Here is a 15,643-nt window from a genome sequence, read left to right as displayed (position 1 = left end):
CTTAAATTATAATAATAAATATTTATTAAAGAGTAGTAGTAAAACAACTCAGTATTTATTTTCAAGGACAATGGCTATAGATAAAAGACCCAGGGAAGATCATTTATATTGAGTTAAATTTCACCAAACAAGATGCCTGAATCATCTAAGAGAGAACCCTAAATACCCACTTAGGAACAATTCTTCAACTTTCAAAATTCTGAGTACCTACAATTACACAGCCACACCATTAGGTACTAAGGATACAGTAAATAAATCGGAGTACTTGTACTAGTTATATTCTTTCTCCTAAAACACCAAGTATTGTAAATATATTAATATTGTTTATTAATAAGTCTATACATATTACAAAAGTAAATAGATACATAATGTCTAAATTTAAATAGTTTCTTATGCTTTAAGTTTATGTCAAAATATCATATACCCTAGAAATCATACTAAATGAAGCTCTTCTTATTGTGATATTTTATTCATTACAAAAATCCAGTGTCCTTATCACTAGTTTATTATTAAACAGCATGTGATTATCATGAAGTATAAAACTGAACTGGTTCAAGAACATGAATCCTTTTAAATTTTAATATCACTTTTCTAAAGAGTGAAGAGGGGAATTTTTAGGTAAATCAGAGAAGTTTTTAACAAGCTATCTCTAAACAGCTTATAATGATAAATGTATCTTACTGTACTATGGAATTCTGTCACTACCTAGTAGATGCTCTTAATACATGTGCTGGCATATTAGAGAGAGATTTCTTGGATCATTTCCACCAAGTCCGTCTAACGCTTTATTAACAGAAAGAGAGTTAACACTGATGTTAATAAAAAAATTTAATGTGCTTATTTAATTATGACAACCGTGCTTCTGACTTTTTATAGCTTTAGTGCTCACCATGTCTTTGTTCATTAAACTTGATAGTCAAAATTAAAATTAATTTTAATAATTCTTTTTTAAAAATCCACTATTTTGAAATATCTATATGGCAGTGAAGCAAACTACAGATTAGTCACTCAAGACAAATTCCAAAATCACTTTTAATTTAGTTTGTCTTACTAAAATACATACCACCGTAATTGGATAAAGAGGATTCTGAATTGACAGCAGAAGAACTTTGTTGCCTCCTGATGGATCATCAGTATTTCCTGGCCGAGTGATCCTTTTGCTTGTAGAATAGTTGAAAAAAGCCTGCTGACCAGCTATGTACACGGGTTCATCTGCAGCAAACGTCACACATTCTTTGGCACTATCTATGTTCTCAAATTCCACTAGAGCCTGCCGTTTAAAAGGCATCATCATCACATAGCTGAAAGGGAGATCGGGAAAGAATAATATAGCAAGTTCAATTAACATTATTTTTCTCAATCAAGTAAAAGCAGACTTTAATAAAAATGTCTCAAATCATACAGATTAGTAGTCTTCACTACCTGTATCCAATATTAGTCAACTCTTAAATTATCCAAATAAATTGTGGTATACCAGGTAGATGGCACATATTTGAAACCTCCTCCTCCGGTGACTGAAAGCTTTTAACTACCTCATGCCCTCCTCAAGCACAATTCTGTTACCAGTTGTTAATAATGCCATCCAGTTTATTCCTCAGGCTGCCACTTCCAAGCAGCATTAGAAAATACCTAGATACAGAAATCAGTAGAGAAACAAGAAGATCCTACTGTGTAGCACAGGGAACTATATTCAACATACTGTGAAAAACCATAATGGAAAATAATATATATGTATAGCTGAGCCACTTTGCTGAACAGCAGAAATTAACACAACACTGTAAAGCAACTATACCTCAATTAAAAAAATTAAAAAAAAGAAATCAATAGAGATAAAACTCAAGAGAAGGTTAGCAGATGGATCTCCTCGACAACAGAAACTACCATCTCTATTGAATTTTGCAAACAAGTAACCGCCACACTAAGAAATGACTACACTTCCATTTGTCTTACTAAAAACAGAGAACCAAAAGACAAAAAGAAGCAACTACAAACAGACCAAATTTCATAATATAATCTCCTCTAAAATTCTTAAATATTTTTAAATATTAAAGAATCCATAAAAAGATATTCACTAGAATATGGTAATCATGGATGCTATGGCCAAGACAATGAAGTATTTACTCTTCATTTTATACTCTTTGGGAAGGGGAATATATTTTAATACATGAAATGAAAAGTAAAGAAATGAAGGAAGGGAGGTTAGCGAGAAATCAGAACACATGGATCAGAACAGGGAAACATGTCCTTTATTCACAGGAACAAGGACCTTAAAAATATTTTAAAATACAATCAATGCGCTTTTTATAATAGCAGAAGGCCAGAGAAATAACATCAGGTCAGGTACTCAGTGACACCACTGCTTCTCAATCAGACATCCAGGACCAACCACTAAACTTCAAAACCTAGCAAGTGTTTCTTAGTAAGAAACAGACCACTTTGTAGCCTGGCAAATTATGTAATTTCTTATGAATTTCAGCTTCCTAATTTATACAACTGGGAGGATTATCATCAAGATTACAGTTCCTGCATACATATTGCTTGCCTTGCCTCAATCATCTTTACACCCTCAGAATCTAGAAACGGAGCCTGGCACATGACAGGCATTCAATCAATATTTGTTGGTCTATGAGGCTTATTAGTTCTCTCAACCCACATCATTCAAAATTAAAGAATAAAACACAGAAAACATAACGCCTGGGGTTAGTTTATAAATGCAAGATATAAAGTCCCAGAGAGAAACATTCGTTTTAGAAATGCAAACTCCTAGCTAAAGTTCTAAAGTCTTGCATACAAAAAAATAGAAAACCCTGGAATCAGGTCTACGCTAAAGAAATTAAGGAATAATATTCTCCTCTCACAAATATAAGTTGTTTTATAGCTAAACGATATCACCAAGTAAATATGTTAATAATGCCCTTTGGCTCTTTGGAAACACAGAAAAATTATAAAGGCCCAAAAATATTTAAATTCTTTATTGGCCTATTAAAATAGACTCACCTGTTTGTAGTAAAAAGTACTGTCATTAACTATAAGCACTAAGCTAGAAGCACAGAGCTAAAGGTTAAACAGGTTACCCAGGAAAAGTGGCATCATATGAAGATAGGGAAGGGAAAATTAGAATGTCACAAAGACAGTTTAGAATTCACTTAAAGTGTTTGGCACATTTTTTTGTTTTGTTTTTTCTTTTGTGTTACGCAGCCCTCTCTCTGTTGTGGCCTCTCCCGTTGCAGAGCACAGGCTCCGGACGCGCAGGCTCAGCGTCCATGGCTCACAGGCCCAGCCGCTCCGCGGCATGTGGGATCTTCCCAGACGGGGGCACGAACCCGTGTCCCCTAGCATCGGCAGGTGGACTCTCAACCACTGCGCCACCAGTGAAGTCCCTGGCACATAATTTTTTTTTTTTTTTTTTGGCGGTACTTGGGCCTCTCACTGTTGTGGCTTCTCCCGTTGCGGAGCACAGGCTCTGGACGCGCAGGCTCAGCGGCCATGGTTCACAGGCCCAGCCGCTCCGTGGCATGTGGGATCCTCCCAGACCGGGGCATGAATCTGCGTACCCTGCATCGGCAGGTGGACTCTCAACCACTGCGCCACCAGGGAAGCCCTGGCACATAATTTTTTTTTTTTTAAGAGGAAGCAGCCATTTATTTAGCTTTGCTCCCTCCCAGGGCACATAATTTAAAACAAAAAAAATTTTTTTAAAGCATTAGTATGAGAAAGACTGGAAGACCAAAGAAAGAAAAAATAAACAAAAAGTCTAAGGAACATGGTAGGTAGGGTGGGTGCTTTCAACTTATAGCTTAAAACATGTTTACTAATTTTTTTTTTTTCGCGGTACACGGGCCTTTCACTGCTGTGGCCTTCTCCCGTTGTGGAGCACAGGCTCCGGACGCACAGACCCAGCGGCCATGGCCCACGGGCCTAGCCGCTCCGCGGCATGTGGGATCCTTCCAGACTGGGGCACGAACCCGTGTACCCTGCATCGGCAGGCGGACTCTCAACCACTGTGCCACCAGGGAAGCCCTGGCATATAATTAAAAAAAAATTTTTTTTAAAGCATTAGTATGAGAAAGACTGGAAGACCAAAGAGAGAAAAAATAAAAAGTCCAAGGAACATGGTAGGTAGGGTGGGTGCTTTCAACTTAATAGCTTAAAACATGTTTACTAATTTTTAAATAAAAACAGGAGGAAGCAAGAAATTTACTACACAAATTAGGTCCCAAAAGTTTTGTTTTAAAATTTAAACTGGTATAGCTAATCACTACCTAGCATCCTCTCCTTTAATGAGAGGGGATAAGGGAGGAAAAGCGACTCAGTATATATTTCTAAATATTCTTTTGATTAAATAAAGACAAAAAAATAGCAATTTTATTATCCTGACACAACCATTCTCAAGATCTTGTTATAGTTTCTCCTGAACTTCTTTCCTATACATCTAGTTTTTAAGTATCAACTTACTATATATTGAACTTGGTGACTCACCTATTTAAGACGAGCAGTTTCTTTATAATCTTTATAATTCCCTCCCCCCCCACACCACTAAATAAATCAACAAATAAATAAAAAAATAGGGAAAGGTTCTATAAATGCAACATTTTGAAGCAAAACACCTACTCCTCATAGGAGGCTCTTCAAGGTTCTTTTAGCTTTAGTAGCAGCCACCTCTTATTCAAGATCATTCTACACAACTGAAACTTCTATTATACATATTTATGCCAATTAAGCTCATAATTATACACTAATTTGTTCCGATTATTTCATGACTTTTCTATCCACATAACTACCAATCTCGAGGACAGAACGATGTAATATGCAAATTAACTAAATAAAATTCATATATGGAACACATTACCATGGACTAAGTATCAAACAGTATAGAGTCTAAAACTGGGACTTCCCTGGTGGCATGGTGGATAAGACTCCAAGCTCCCAATGCAGGGGGCCCGGGTTCCATCCCTGGTCAGGGAACTAGATGCCACATGTGTCCTGCAACTAAGAGTCCACGAGCTGCAACTAAGGAGCCTGTCTGCCACAACTAAGACCCAGCACAAACAAGTAAGTAATTTTTTTTAAGTATATAAATAAAATAATAAAAACGGACAGGCCACTCAGAAGTAATTCAAATTACTTACAAACTTAAACAAATAGTTGTATTTCTTTAATCCCCAACATTCAGGTCATGGTCGTAATTAACATCAAAATATCAATATAGTTATTATTTCCCTGAAGTTTCCAACTGTATTTGCTCATCAACTTGTTTTCTGACATTGCTTTGGTATTTCTTGGCTCTAAGAAAATAACTTTAAAAACCCTAAATATGGGGCTTCCCTGGTGGTGCAGTGGTTGAGAATCCGCCTGCCAACGCAGGGGACATGGGTTCGTGCCCCGGTCCGGGAGGATCCTACCTGCCACGGAGTGGCTGGGCCCGTGAGCCATGGCCGCTGAGCCTGAGCGTCTGGAGCCTGTGCTCCGCAACGGGAGAGGCCACAACAGTGAGAGGCCCACATACAGCAGAAAAAAAAAGAAAAACAAACAAACAAAAAAAACCCTAAATATATAAGAACAGAAGAAAGTAATAATTCAGAGATAACCATCTTTTTATAACTCCATGAAACAGTGCACCACCTAGAAGGTCCTTATAGTGACTGGGTTAGACTAGTACCAACATGCAAGTCTAAATAAATATAGCCTAAGGAGTCTGCTTCAATACTATGTAACTGTCCAGACAAACTTAACTACCAATATCCACTCCAAATTACTAAGAAGTGATATAGTTATCTTAGTGATATTTCAAGAAATGGGCTTTTTTAATGCCTGTGTGGATTTCCAATTTGTACCTCCAAGGATCAACAATATGTTAACAGTGGTTTCTGAGGTACATAAGTTAAGGGTAACAAGTTTGCTAAGTCATCCATCTCTCGATGAGGTCACCAAGGAAATTAATTAAAAAGATCCCATGATGGAAGGTAACACAACCCCTACTCCTTTGAAGCAATGATTCCTCTGTTGAAACCTCTGATCACTCCCTCCCCATCTATTTATTCACCATCCTTTCAATACTCAAAACTCCACATAAATTTTTATAAAATTGAAGCAATCAAGCGATCTCAGCAAGTATATTGAAATTTCTCTACTTACATATTATGACTTAGTCTGTGTCTGATGCCTATAACAAAAACCCCAAATGTACTCATCAATGGAAAAAAAATAATAAAATAAACTCTAGATTATCCATACTAAGAAGAGAACAGCCAGGCATATTCCAAAAATAATCTACAAAATGTTTTAGTGTCTATTTTTGCAGCAGATTCACTTTTCTAATTATATATTTCATTTAAGTCAATATTCTTAAGTACACACCAGCTGTGGAAAAAGGAGGAGCCTGAGTGAATATAAAACACAAAAGGAAGACAAGCCAAGATAAAACACTGACGCTCATGATCTGCATAAGAACTCACAGCAACACGCACCTAAGCAAATAATGCCTACCCTTAATCTACACACTTTTCATTGCCAACTAATTCTTAAATAGTTCAAACAAAACAAAACAAAACAAAATCAGTATTTAAGTACCACTATTTGAAATTCTGAAGATGAAGGGCATAATTAACCCAATGTTTTAAAAGCAGCGTTTAAGAAGGAATCATGGATTCATTTGAAAATCAGATGAAAGATGCAATAACCAATTTTACACACAACCTGGTTGAGGAGTGAGAGGGGATCATGGATACACAAAAATTCATCCATGCATAATCCCAGAAAGCCTCAGAAGGCTTCAAAGATATACAATCATAGGCAAACAATATATACTATGGTTAAACATCAAGGCTTATAGCAAGCAAGCAAAGTTTGTTCTACCATACTGTTTTCACAATCTGTATGAAGTCCCTATTGGCCTTACCATATTGTCCCAAATTTTTCCAGAGCCTCCACAAGGTCTGCTTCCACCACAGATTCACAGAGTCCTCGAACATGGACAACGGGTGAAACAGAAACTTTATGATGACTTCCACCTGCCTCCTAGCAAGATAAAATAATTTCTAGTTAAAAACTTTAAAAGTCTAAATAAATTGCTCTTTTAGTAAACCCATCTCTGCATTAAAAAGCAAACATTAAAAAAAAAAAATCCCAATCCAAACTGCAATTCATAAGTTAGCGAAAGGACCCGAGAGTAAAATCACTAATTAAATGTTTGGCATGAAAATTCTGATTTCTTAAAAGGGAGCATTCTCTCTCAAAGAACTACAGATAAGTTATTTAATAACTCATTTCAACTTCAACTTACATAATATTGTACATCAACTATACTTCAATAAAAAAATAACTTTCAACTTCAAGAAAATCTCAGAAAAAAAGTCAGCAGATACACAGAGCATGCTACAATTGGAAACATACTTTATATTCATAATTTCACTTCCATAAAAATCAAAATCTCAAGTAGACCAAATGAACAAAAAGTCCCAATTAAAATTTCTTCTTTAATATAAAGATTATATACTTTATCTTTCCTGCAATATAGATTAATATCATTTGTCCTTGTTTAATTGGTTACCTAGTCCCACAATAATTTGAAGTTACTCAGTACACCTGACAACTTAAATTTATACAAGATACCATCTTTGCTGATGAACAAGGAGTACTCAAAAATACAAGCCTTGGGAAATTTCCTGGCGGTCCAGTGGTTAGGACTTGGTGCTTTCAATGCCAGGGCCTGGGTTCAATCCCTGATTGGGGAACTAAGATCCCACAAGCCGTGTGGCACAGCCAAAAAATAAAAAACAAGCCTTCCTGGGCTTCTGTGAAGTACTGTGTATCTTTGAGTATGCCCAGCAAGAAGTTTTAAAACATATGGTCTTAAACTTTATTTTAAAAGGGACTATGTAGGAGAATTAGCTTGAAAATGAAAACAGCTCTCATTTACTTATTCAAGTTCTATTAAGACAAAGATCTGTATTTACAACTAGCCATTGGGTACCTCTCTTGCATCACTTCAGAAATGACCTCCATAAAAAATGAAATCTTGCCATTTGTGACAACATGGTTGGATCTAAAGGGTATTATGCAGAATCTAAAAAACAAAATAAAGCAACAAGCAAAACAAAACCAAAACAGACTCATAGATACAGAGAACAAATGGGTGGTTGCGGGGGAGGGATGTGAAACAGGTGAAGGGGATTAAGAGGTACAAACCTGCAGTTACAAAATAAATAAGCCATGGGATGTAATATACAGCATAAGGAATATGGTCAATAATATTATAATAACTTTGTATGGGACTGATGGTTACTAGACTTATCATGGTGATCATTTCATAATGTATGCAAAGTCAAATCACTATGCAGTACACCTGAAGCTAACATAGTAATATATATCAACTATATTCCAATTAAAAAGTAATTTCTAAAAGGAAAGAAATGAATTCCAAGTACAATTCACACATATACCAAAAAAATCTATTAAAGGAAAGGTTTTTTTCTTCTATAAACAGGAAAAAAGGGTTTTTCCTCCTAATCTAAAAACACAAATGTTTTACCATTAAAACTTAAGAATAATTTTAGGAACATTAAATCCCTTTTTGGCTATTTTTAAAGACTCACCAACTTTGCTTTATTATCATAAAGACTGTTAGAAAATACTATAAGTCTTGTGCCATGCCAATAAAAAAAGTCAGAATTTTTAAAAAAGAACTAATTTAAGTATATAAAGTAACCATGAGACTATTCTTACACTCTTGTCAAATCCAACAAATAAATTAAATCCTTTGCAAATACTATTTCAGTCCTTGGAATTTTATTGAATTGCTTATGCTGAGTCTTTTCTATGGTTCAACAGATATTCATTACATGCCACTAAGTCTGAAATGAACCATTCTGATTGTACCCTATGTATACCAACACTTTATTAGCAACTTTAACAAATGCGACCGCCTCGGTGAAACTCAACAACCAAATGTACATTATCCTCATTAAGCTCTTAATTACTGGATGACAATAACACAGGAAGAAAGCTCTAAGTAATACCTAAAAACCTAACTTAGAGAAAACATTTAAAGTATAAATAATAAGTTTTACTCTAAAAATAATTAGACAATAATAAACTACAAGAAATAAGACAGTCATCTCCTTTGGTCCTTAGAAATGAGCTAGCAAAGGTAAAAATGCAAAAGAAAATTGGCCTGGGCTTCTCCAAAAGTAAAAAAAAGTGGAAGGAAAATTTCAGACTGAGAGTAAACACAACAACCAAATGCAGTATGTGAGCCTTCATTTTACAATTGATAAAAACTGCTACAAAAGACATCTTAGGGAAAATTGGAGAAATTGAATTATAAACAGGATATTACTGAGTTAGCCAAAAAGTTCATTTGGGTTTTTCTGTAAGATGTTTTTGATTGTCTTAGGTACCATTATAATGGCAATAGCTATATGAAAAGAATATCCTTATTCTTAGGAAAACTGTGATATTTAGGAATGAACTGTCATGATGTCTCAACTTACTTTCAAATAGTATAGAGAAAAAAAGTATGTATATAAATATATACACATATAGAGATAAAATCCCAAATGGCAAAATGTTAAAAACTGCTGAATCTAGGTGAAGGGCATATGTAATTAAATATTTTACATAATAAAAAAATTGGGAAATTATTGTATAATATATTTAAGACCTACGAAAAGGTATGAAGAACAATATAAAAATATTCATTAACTCACCACCCAGTTTAATAAATAAAACACTAGGAAGAGGGAACTGAACACACCTCCTCTTCCTACCTCCCTTCCCAACACAGAGAACCACTATCTTGAATACAGTGCTAAAAAATGAGTACTTTTCAAACTGGTCTTCTTACAAAGAAATGGATTATAGGATCAATTTTAAAAATCTCTCAAAAGATCTGGTTTTAATATATTACTACTTAATTATATTTCTTAAATGAAACAGATCAAGATTTAAGTTATTCTTTAAAAGCTGAAAGATGTTAAATGCAATCAATATGGTACTCAGGGGAAGATATGATTATCTCAACCTCAAGGCTGAGAATATATCCCATACTCTCTGTATTTCCCTTATTCCCACTCAATAAAACTCTGCCTTTCGTGAGTTTATCTACCTTGATATTTCTCTATCTTTAAATTATGTCTCCTTTTCTTTTTTCTTTTTTTTTGCGGTACGCGGACCTCTCACTGTTGTGACCTCTCCCGTTGCGGAGCAACAGGCTCCAGACGCGCAGGCTTAGCGGCCATGGCTCACGGGCGCAGCTGCTCCGCGGCATGTGGGATCTTCCCGGACCAGGGCACGAACCCGTGTCCCCTGCATCAGCAGGCGGACTCTCAACCACTGCGCCACCAGGGAAGCCCTGTCCCCTTTTCTTGAACTTAAAATTTTCTCATCCTTTCTGTAGTTTATTTAAAAACCCTAGTGTTGTTTCCAAATATAAAACTGACATATTAAAGGTATCTTTTCAAACTATATTTTCACCACCCCTCTTTTTCCCCACAAATACTAACATGTTCCTTTTTTTTATAAATTTATTTATTTTGAATTTTATTTATTTTTTTATACATCAGGGTCTTATTAGTTACCCATTTTATACATATTACTGTATATATGTCAATCCCAATCTCCCAATTCATCACAACAATAAATTTATTTATTTTATTTATATTTATTTTTGGCTGTGTTGGGGTCTTCGTTGCTGCCTGCGGGCGAGCAGGGGCGACTCTTCACTGAGGTGTGCAGGCTTCTCATTGCGGTGGCTTCTCTTGTTGCCGAGCATGGGCTCTAGGCGCACCGGCTTCAGTAGTTGTGGCTCGCAGGATCTGGAGCACAGGCTCCGTAGTTCTGGCGCATGGGCTTAGTTGCTCCTTGGCATGTGGGATCTTTCCCGACCAGGGCTCGAACCCGTGTCCCCTGCATTGGCAGGCGGATACTTAACCACTGCGTCACCAGGGAAGCCCCTAACATGTTTCTTAAATCAACATTTTATCTCTACCTATACTATATGGTGGTGATAAGAAATCTGAAATCATCTTCAGAGCTTCTTTTACTACCCTAAAATGACCTCCTGTAAGCATCATACTATGCATCTGAATCTTAAATTGGTGAATAGTCAGTATTGCTTACTCCATCCATATATTAATACTTTGACCACGTCTTCTAAAGCTTAAGGAGTATTTTTTTTTAAGGAGTATTTTTTAATCCTTTCTCATACAGAAGCTCAAATTCTTTCCAGTTCAAATGTTTAGTTATCTAGGCTCTCTCCTGGTCTATTTATATCTATTATTTATCAGACTAGAAACAATATTCCAAATAAGTACCCAGCAAGTGGAGGCATACCTGCAATTTCTGTGTACTTTTTTCTTTTTTAATTACTCAATCCCTTCTTTAAGTAAACTGGGTCAACTATAATGAAGACATTATTTGGTCCTCACTGCAAACTACACACCAGTTACAAACCCCCAGCCCCTCTTCAAAGGCTACCTCAAAGACAAACTCCAATAACATCTATCTTGAATGCTAATTTTGACGACTGCAGACAGAAAACCAGGCTTAACTAAAGAGAAGGGAAGCTCAGAATAGAATAGAATAGAAATGAAGCTTCCATATGAGAGGAATGAGAAGGGCCCATTAAAGCTCTCGATATAGTAAAATTGTAAACTCACAAAGGCAATGCACAATGTCCTCAGGCTTTTTGTTTTCCCAACATCTCCATGCATAACACGTGCTCAACAGCCACTGAACAGCCTTTTCTACCCTCCTATAAATATAATATATAAAAAAGACCAACCTCAAATTCAATAATTCATTCCCCAAAACCAAACGTGCACAGATCCACTGCAAGTGATTATCAGCCTCTCCTTAATCACCTCCAATGACAGGAAAACACACTACCTTGTGAGACAATCTACTATATTTTTAGAAAGTTCTTCATAATATGCATCCAAATCTGTCTCCCTGTAACTTCCTACACAAAATGGCCTTTGAAGTCAGACCAGCGTTTGAGTATTTGGACATTTACTGGCTCTGCGATCTTACGCTACGCTACTTACTTAACATTTCTGAACCTCAGTCTCACTTAAAAAAAAATAAAACAGGGCTGCCCTGGTGGCGCAGTGGTTAAGAATCGCCTGCCAATGCAGGGAACACGGGTTCAAGCCCTGATCTGGGAAGATCCCACATGCGGCAGAGCAACTAAGCCCGTGCACCACAACTACTGAGTAAGCCTGCGCTCTAGAGCCCACAAGCCACAACTACTGAGCCCCCCGTGCTACGACTACTGAAGCCCGCGTGCCTAGAGCCCGTGCTCCACAATAAGAGAAGCCACCGCAATGAGACGCCCGCACACTGCAATGAAGAGTAGCCCCGGCTCGCTGCAACCAGAGAAAGCCCGCACACAGCAATGAAGCCTCAACGCAGCCAAAAATTAAAAAAATTAAAAAATAAAATAAAATTTTAAAAATAAATAAAAAATAAAACAAAATCTTCATCACTTAAAATTACAACAAATAGGACAAATATGAAATGTCTAGCACAGTGCTAGATGTTGTTATTAACAGGGCTCGGTAAACATTAATTGCCACCTCCTATCCTTATCTTCATTTCCCTCTGTTACATAACCTTCCTATAATTTGAAATGATTTCTTAAATCACACCTAAGTTTACCCTTCAGGCTAAATGTCCCCCAGAGTCTTCTGTCATTCCTCTTATGATATGATCTTGAGTGCCTTCTCTATTCTGGTAATCATTTTCTGGATACATTAGAATTTATCAAAGTACTACCAAGAAATGAGTACAGATTTCCAGATACTTAAGATTATCCCCCCTTTTACTTTGGATACTTCACATAGATCAAGGACAAACTAGTTTTAAGGGACAGCTGCAAATAGCTTTTAACTCACACTATACTTAGAGTTAACTAGTACATGGTTTTTCTTTTTTTTGTTTTAATATTTATTTATTTATTCAGGCTGTACCGGGTCTTAGTTGCAGCATGCGATCTCTGAGTTGCAGCATGCATGTGGGATCTAGTTCCTGGACCAGGGATCAAACCCAGGCCCACTGCACTGGGAGCCCAGAGTCTTACCCACTGGACCACCAGGGAAGTCCCGGTTTTTCTTAAAATTAAACAATCACATCTCTTTACTTGATCTTTTTCTTAATAGAGCAGATCCAAAACACAGGAAACCCTTTAATTTTCCTATCCTAAAATGTTTTAAGGAACACTTGATCACATAACAAAGATTAAAAATAACTTTGATTCAAATAACTTCTTAAAAAGTAATCTTTATTTTTTTGGCTCATGTGGTAGAAATCCTTTGGTTTTGCCTACCCAAAACTCCTTCCCCCTTCTTGTGGCTGAACACAAAAACAAGCAAACGAACAAACAAAAACTCCTCAACCCCATATTATTCCACTGGTATTCTCAGTCACACAGTCGTAACTCCCCAACTTCAGAGGTAGTCCAGTGACTAGTTGGGGGTAGGGAGATATAAAAAATGGCTGATCAGAGGGGATAGCTATGGACTCTGAGGGAGAGACTGTTCTTCTTTACTTACTAGCTATAAAAATGTAAGCCTAGCTTTATCACTACATAGAGGAAATAGAGCTGAAACATGGACAGAGACAGAATCTAGTCCCTATGACATCATCTAAAACCTTCGATCCTGCCATGCCTAAAACTAATGCTACAACTTGGCATTCATAGTTATTCGGGCCAATAAATTCCCTACCCCTGCCCCCTTTTTGTTGTTTAAGCTCACCTTGAGTTGGTGCTGTGGCTGCAACTGCAAGCTTTGAAAGTTGTATTCAATTTCATAGAGGGAAAATATATATTTTCACTCCTTTATAAAATAAAGCACTAAATGATGTAGAATCACAGATTTTTAGATATGGAATTTTTAAAAAAAATTATATCCCATCACCAAGAACAGCACCTAGCACATGACAGGGCTCAAGTACTATTTTTTTAATGAGCTAAGAGATCACAGTGATCATCTAATCCAGCCATCTCATGTGATAGGTAGCAAGTTGAGTTCCAAAGAGGTTAAGTCACAAAGCATGTTGGTAGCAGAGCCAAGACACCTGCTCTGGTTGGGCTTAGGGCTCTATTAACAGCACTTTTCACTATATGTACTAACATGAAGAAACTGTCACTTGTTAAAACCAAAAGATAGTAAAACCTACTACTTTTCATTTACTTCCCAAAACTAAGCCTAAAATTCTCACTCTACTGCAGCAGCTTAGCTAAATAAGACACAGGACATTACCGTTACAGAAGCCTCAAGGCTCTGGCACTTACCTCTGAGGTACACACCACAGTGTAGTTACTATGCTCACTGTCACAGTCTCTAAACTTTTCCTGTGGGAGCTAAGCTAACAAAGTGCCTTCATCCCATCTCCCATTCTATATTCATCCCAATAAGCCATCATAATAGTCCTATCATCTCTGTAATTCAGATCATTAAAGTTTAACTATATCTTAAATTCAAACTAGATTCTCTATATAATGCATATTCCTTTGTTTGGAAATCCTAGGATCCATATTTTTTATCTTGGCATTTTGCCATCTTACAAGTCTATTTATTAAAAGTTGAGAAACTTAAATTTTCACCTCATCAGCAATCACTTTAACAATCTTTGATTTGCCTGTTTAGTCACTAGCAGAATAGAGTAAAAGAAAAACTTAAGTCTCTAAAATGCATTAGTACTCCATAAATTTTTATTGATACCAATCTCTATAAAAGCAGACTTTTTTTTGTAAGTAAGCTCCCAATTCAGTTCCTCAATCGGTTTTGCCAAGTGAAGTGCTAATATTCAGAAGTCAAGCTGCTTTCATAAAAGTTAGCAGATACAGAAGTTTACTATTATGATCTTGAAGATCATGCCTGTTAAATTTAAGAACACAATTTACTCCACAAGAATAATTGTATAATACATAGCATGAACCTCCATAATTAAGCTTTGTTCAAAATGCAGCCCAAAGAATTTGAAATACTCTGCGAGTTTTTGCTCTTCAAAGTTAATACCAGAAGACACAAATTTGAAGAGTGTCTTGCTTCTCATATCCAAACTACAAACTCATTTCTCTTTACACCTTAAAACATCATTCACAATTCATCCTTAAATCAGGAGCATTTGTAGAAACAGTTTTTCTTAAATACTCACATTCCTCTTTAAATCTAGTTATTATTAAATAACTCAAGGAAAATGAAAAGCCAAACAATGTAAATCATTGAAGTCTTACTGTACACTTTTACAAACTTCCAACTAGCATTGAAAGAATTACCTATCATTGTACCTGATCTGCATTTACTTAAACACTTTGTACAAAGGGGCTGGGCTGAAGTTGAGTCAAATCCTTTTCCGTTAGATGAATTACCATATTTCTCGATGATGACGCACTAGACAGTAAACTTCTATTCAGGGCATTCCTGTCCTAGTAAAATTTATTATGCACAGGTTTCCATAGTTGCAATGATTTCAAACTAGTACCCAAAATTACACGAAGAAAAATGTTTAAAAACAGGAAAAATAATCCTTCATTAGATTTCACAGTACAATATTGGTTCTACTGTTAAATAAAAGCAATTCACCCGCTCCTAAGAAAAAACAGCAATAAGATAAACAAAATTTGAATTTATAACTCAAT

The 15,643-nt window shown here is 36.2% G+C and overlaps 1 protein-coding gene across 3 annotated transcripts in view; it reads right to left on the bottom strand.

The window, feature by feature from the left end:
• The window catches only part of HNRNPLL (heterogeneous nuclear ribonucleoprotein L like), a 37,938-nt gene that overhangs the window by 19,748 nt on the left and 2,547 nt on the right, over positions 1-15,643 (bottom strand). For 2 of the 3 annotated variants that reach the window (XM_089923264.1, XM_022574042.3), the window contains exons 2-3: positions 6,899-7,017; positions 1,064-1,301 (exon numbers count right to left, since the gene is read on the bottom strand). In XM_089923264.1, coding sequence (XP_089779390.1) covers positions 1,064-1,301; positions 6,899-7,017 — 357 coding nt within the window. Of the gene's footprint in view, positions 1-1,063; positions 1,302-6,898; positions 7,018-7,972; positions 10,392-15,643 lie in introns of those variants that run through there. The other variant, XM_089923263.1, reaches the window with a different exon arrangement.

This window comes from Delphinapterus leucas, chromosome 13, assembly GCF_059928025.1.
Source record: "Delphinapterus leucas isolate spDelLeu-1000000601 "Yukka" chromosome 13, BTC_Dleu_Yukka2, whole genome shotgun sequence".
NCBI lineage: Eukaryota > Metazoa > Chordata > Mammalia > Artiodactyla > Monodontidae > Delphinapterus > Delphinapterus leucas.
The sequence above is the reverse complement of the archived record's forward strand: the minus strand, read 5'-3'. Positions and strand labels throughout refer to the sequence as shown.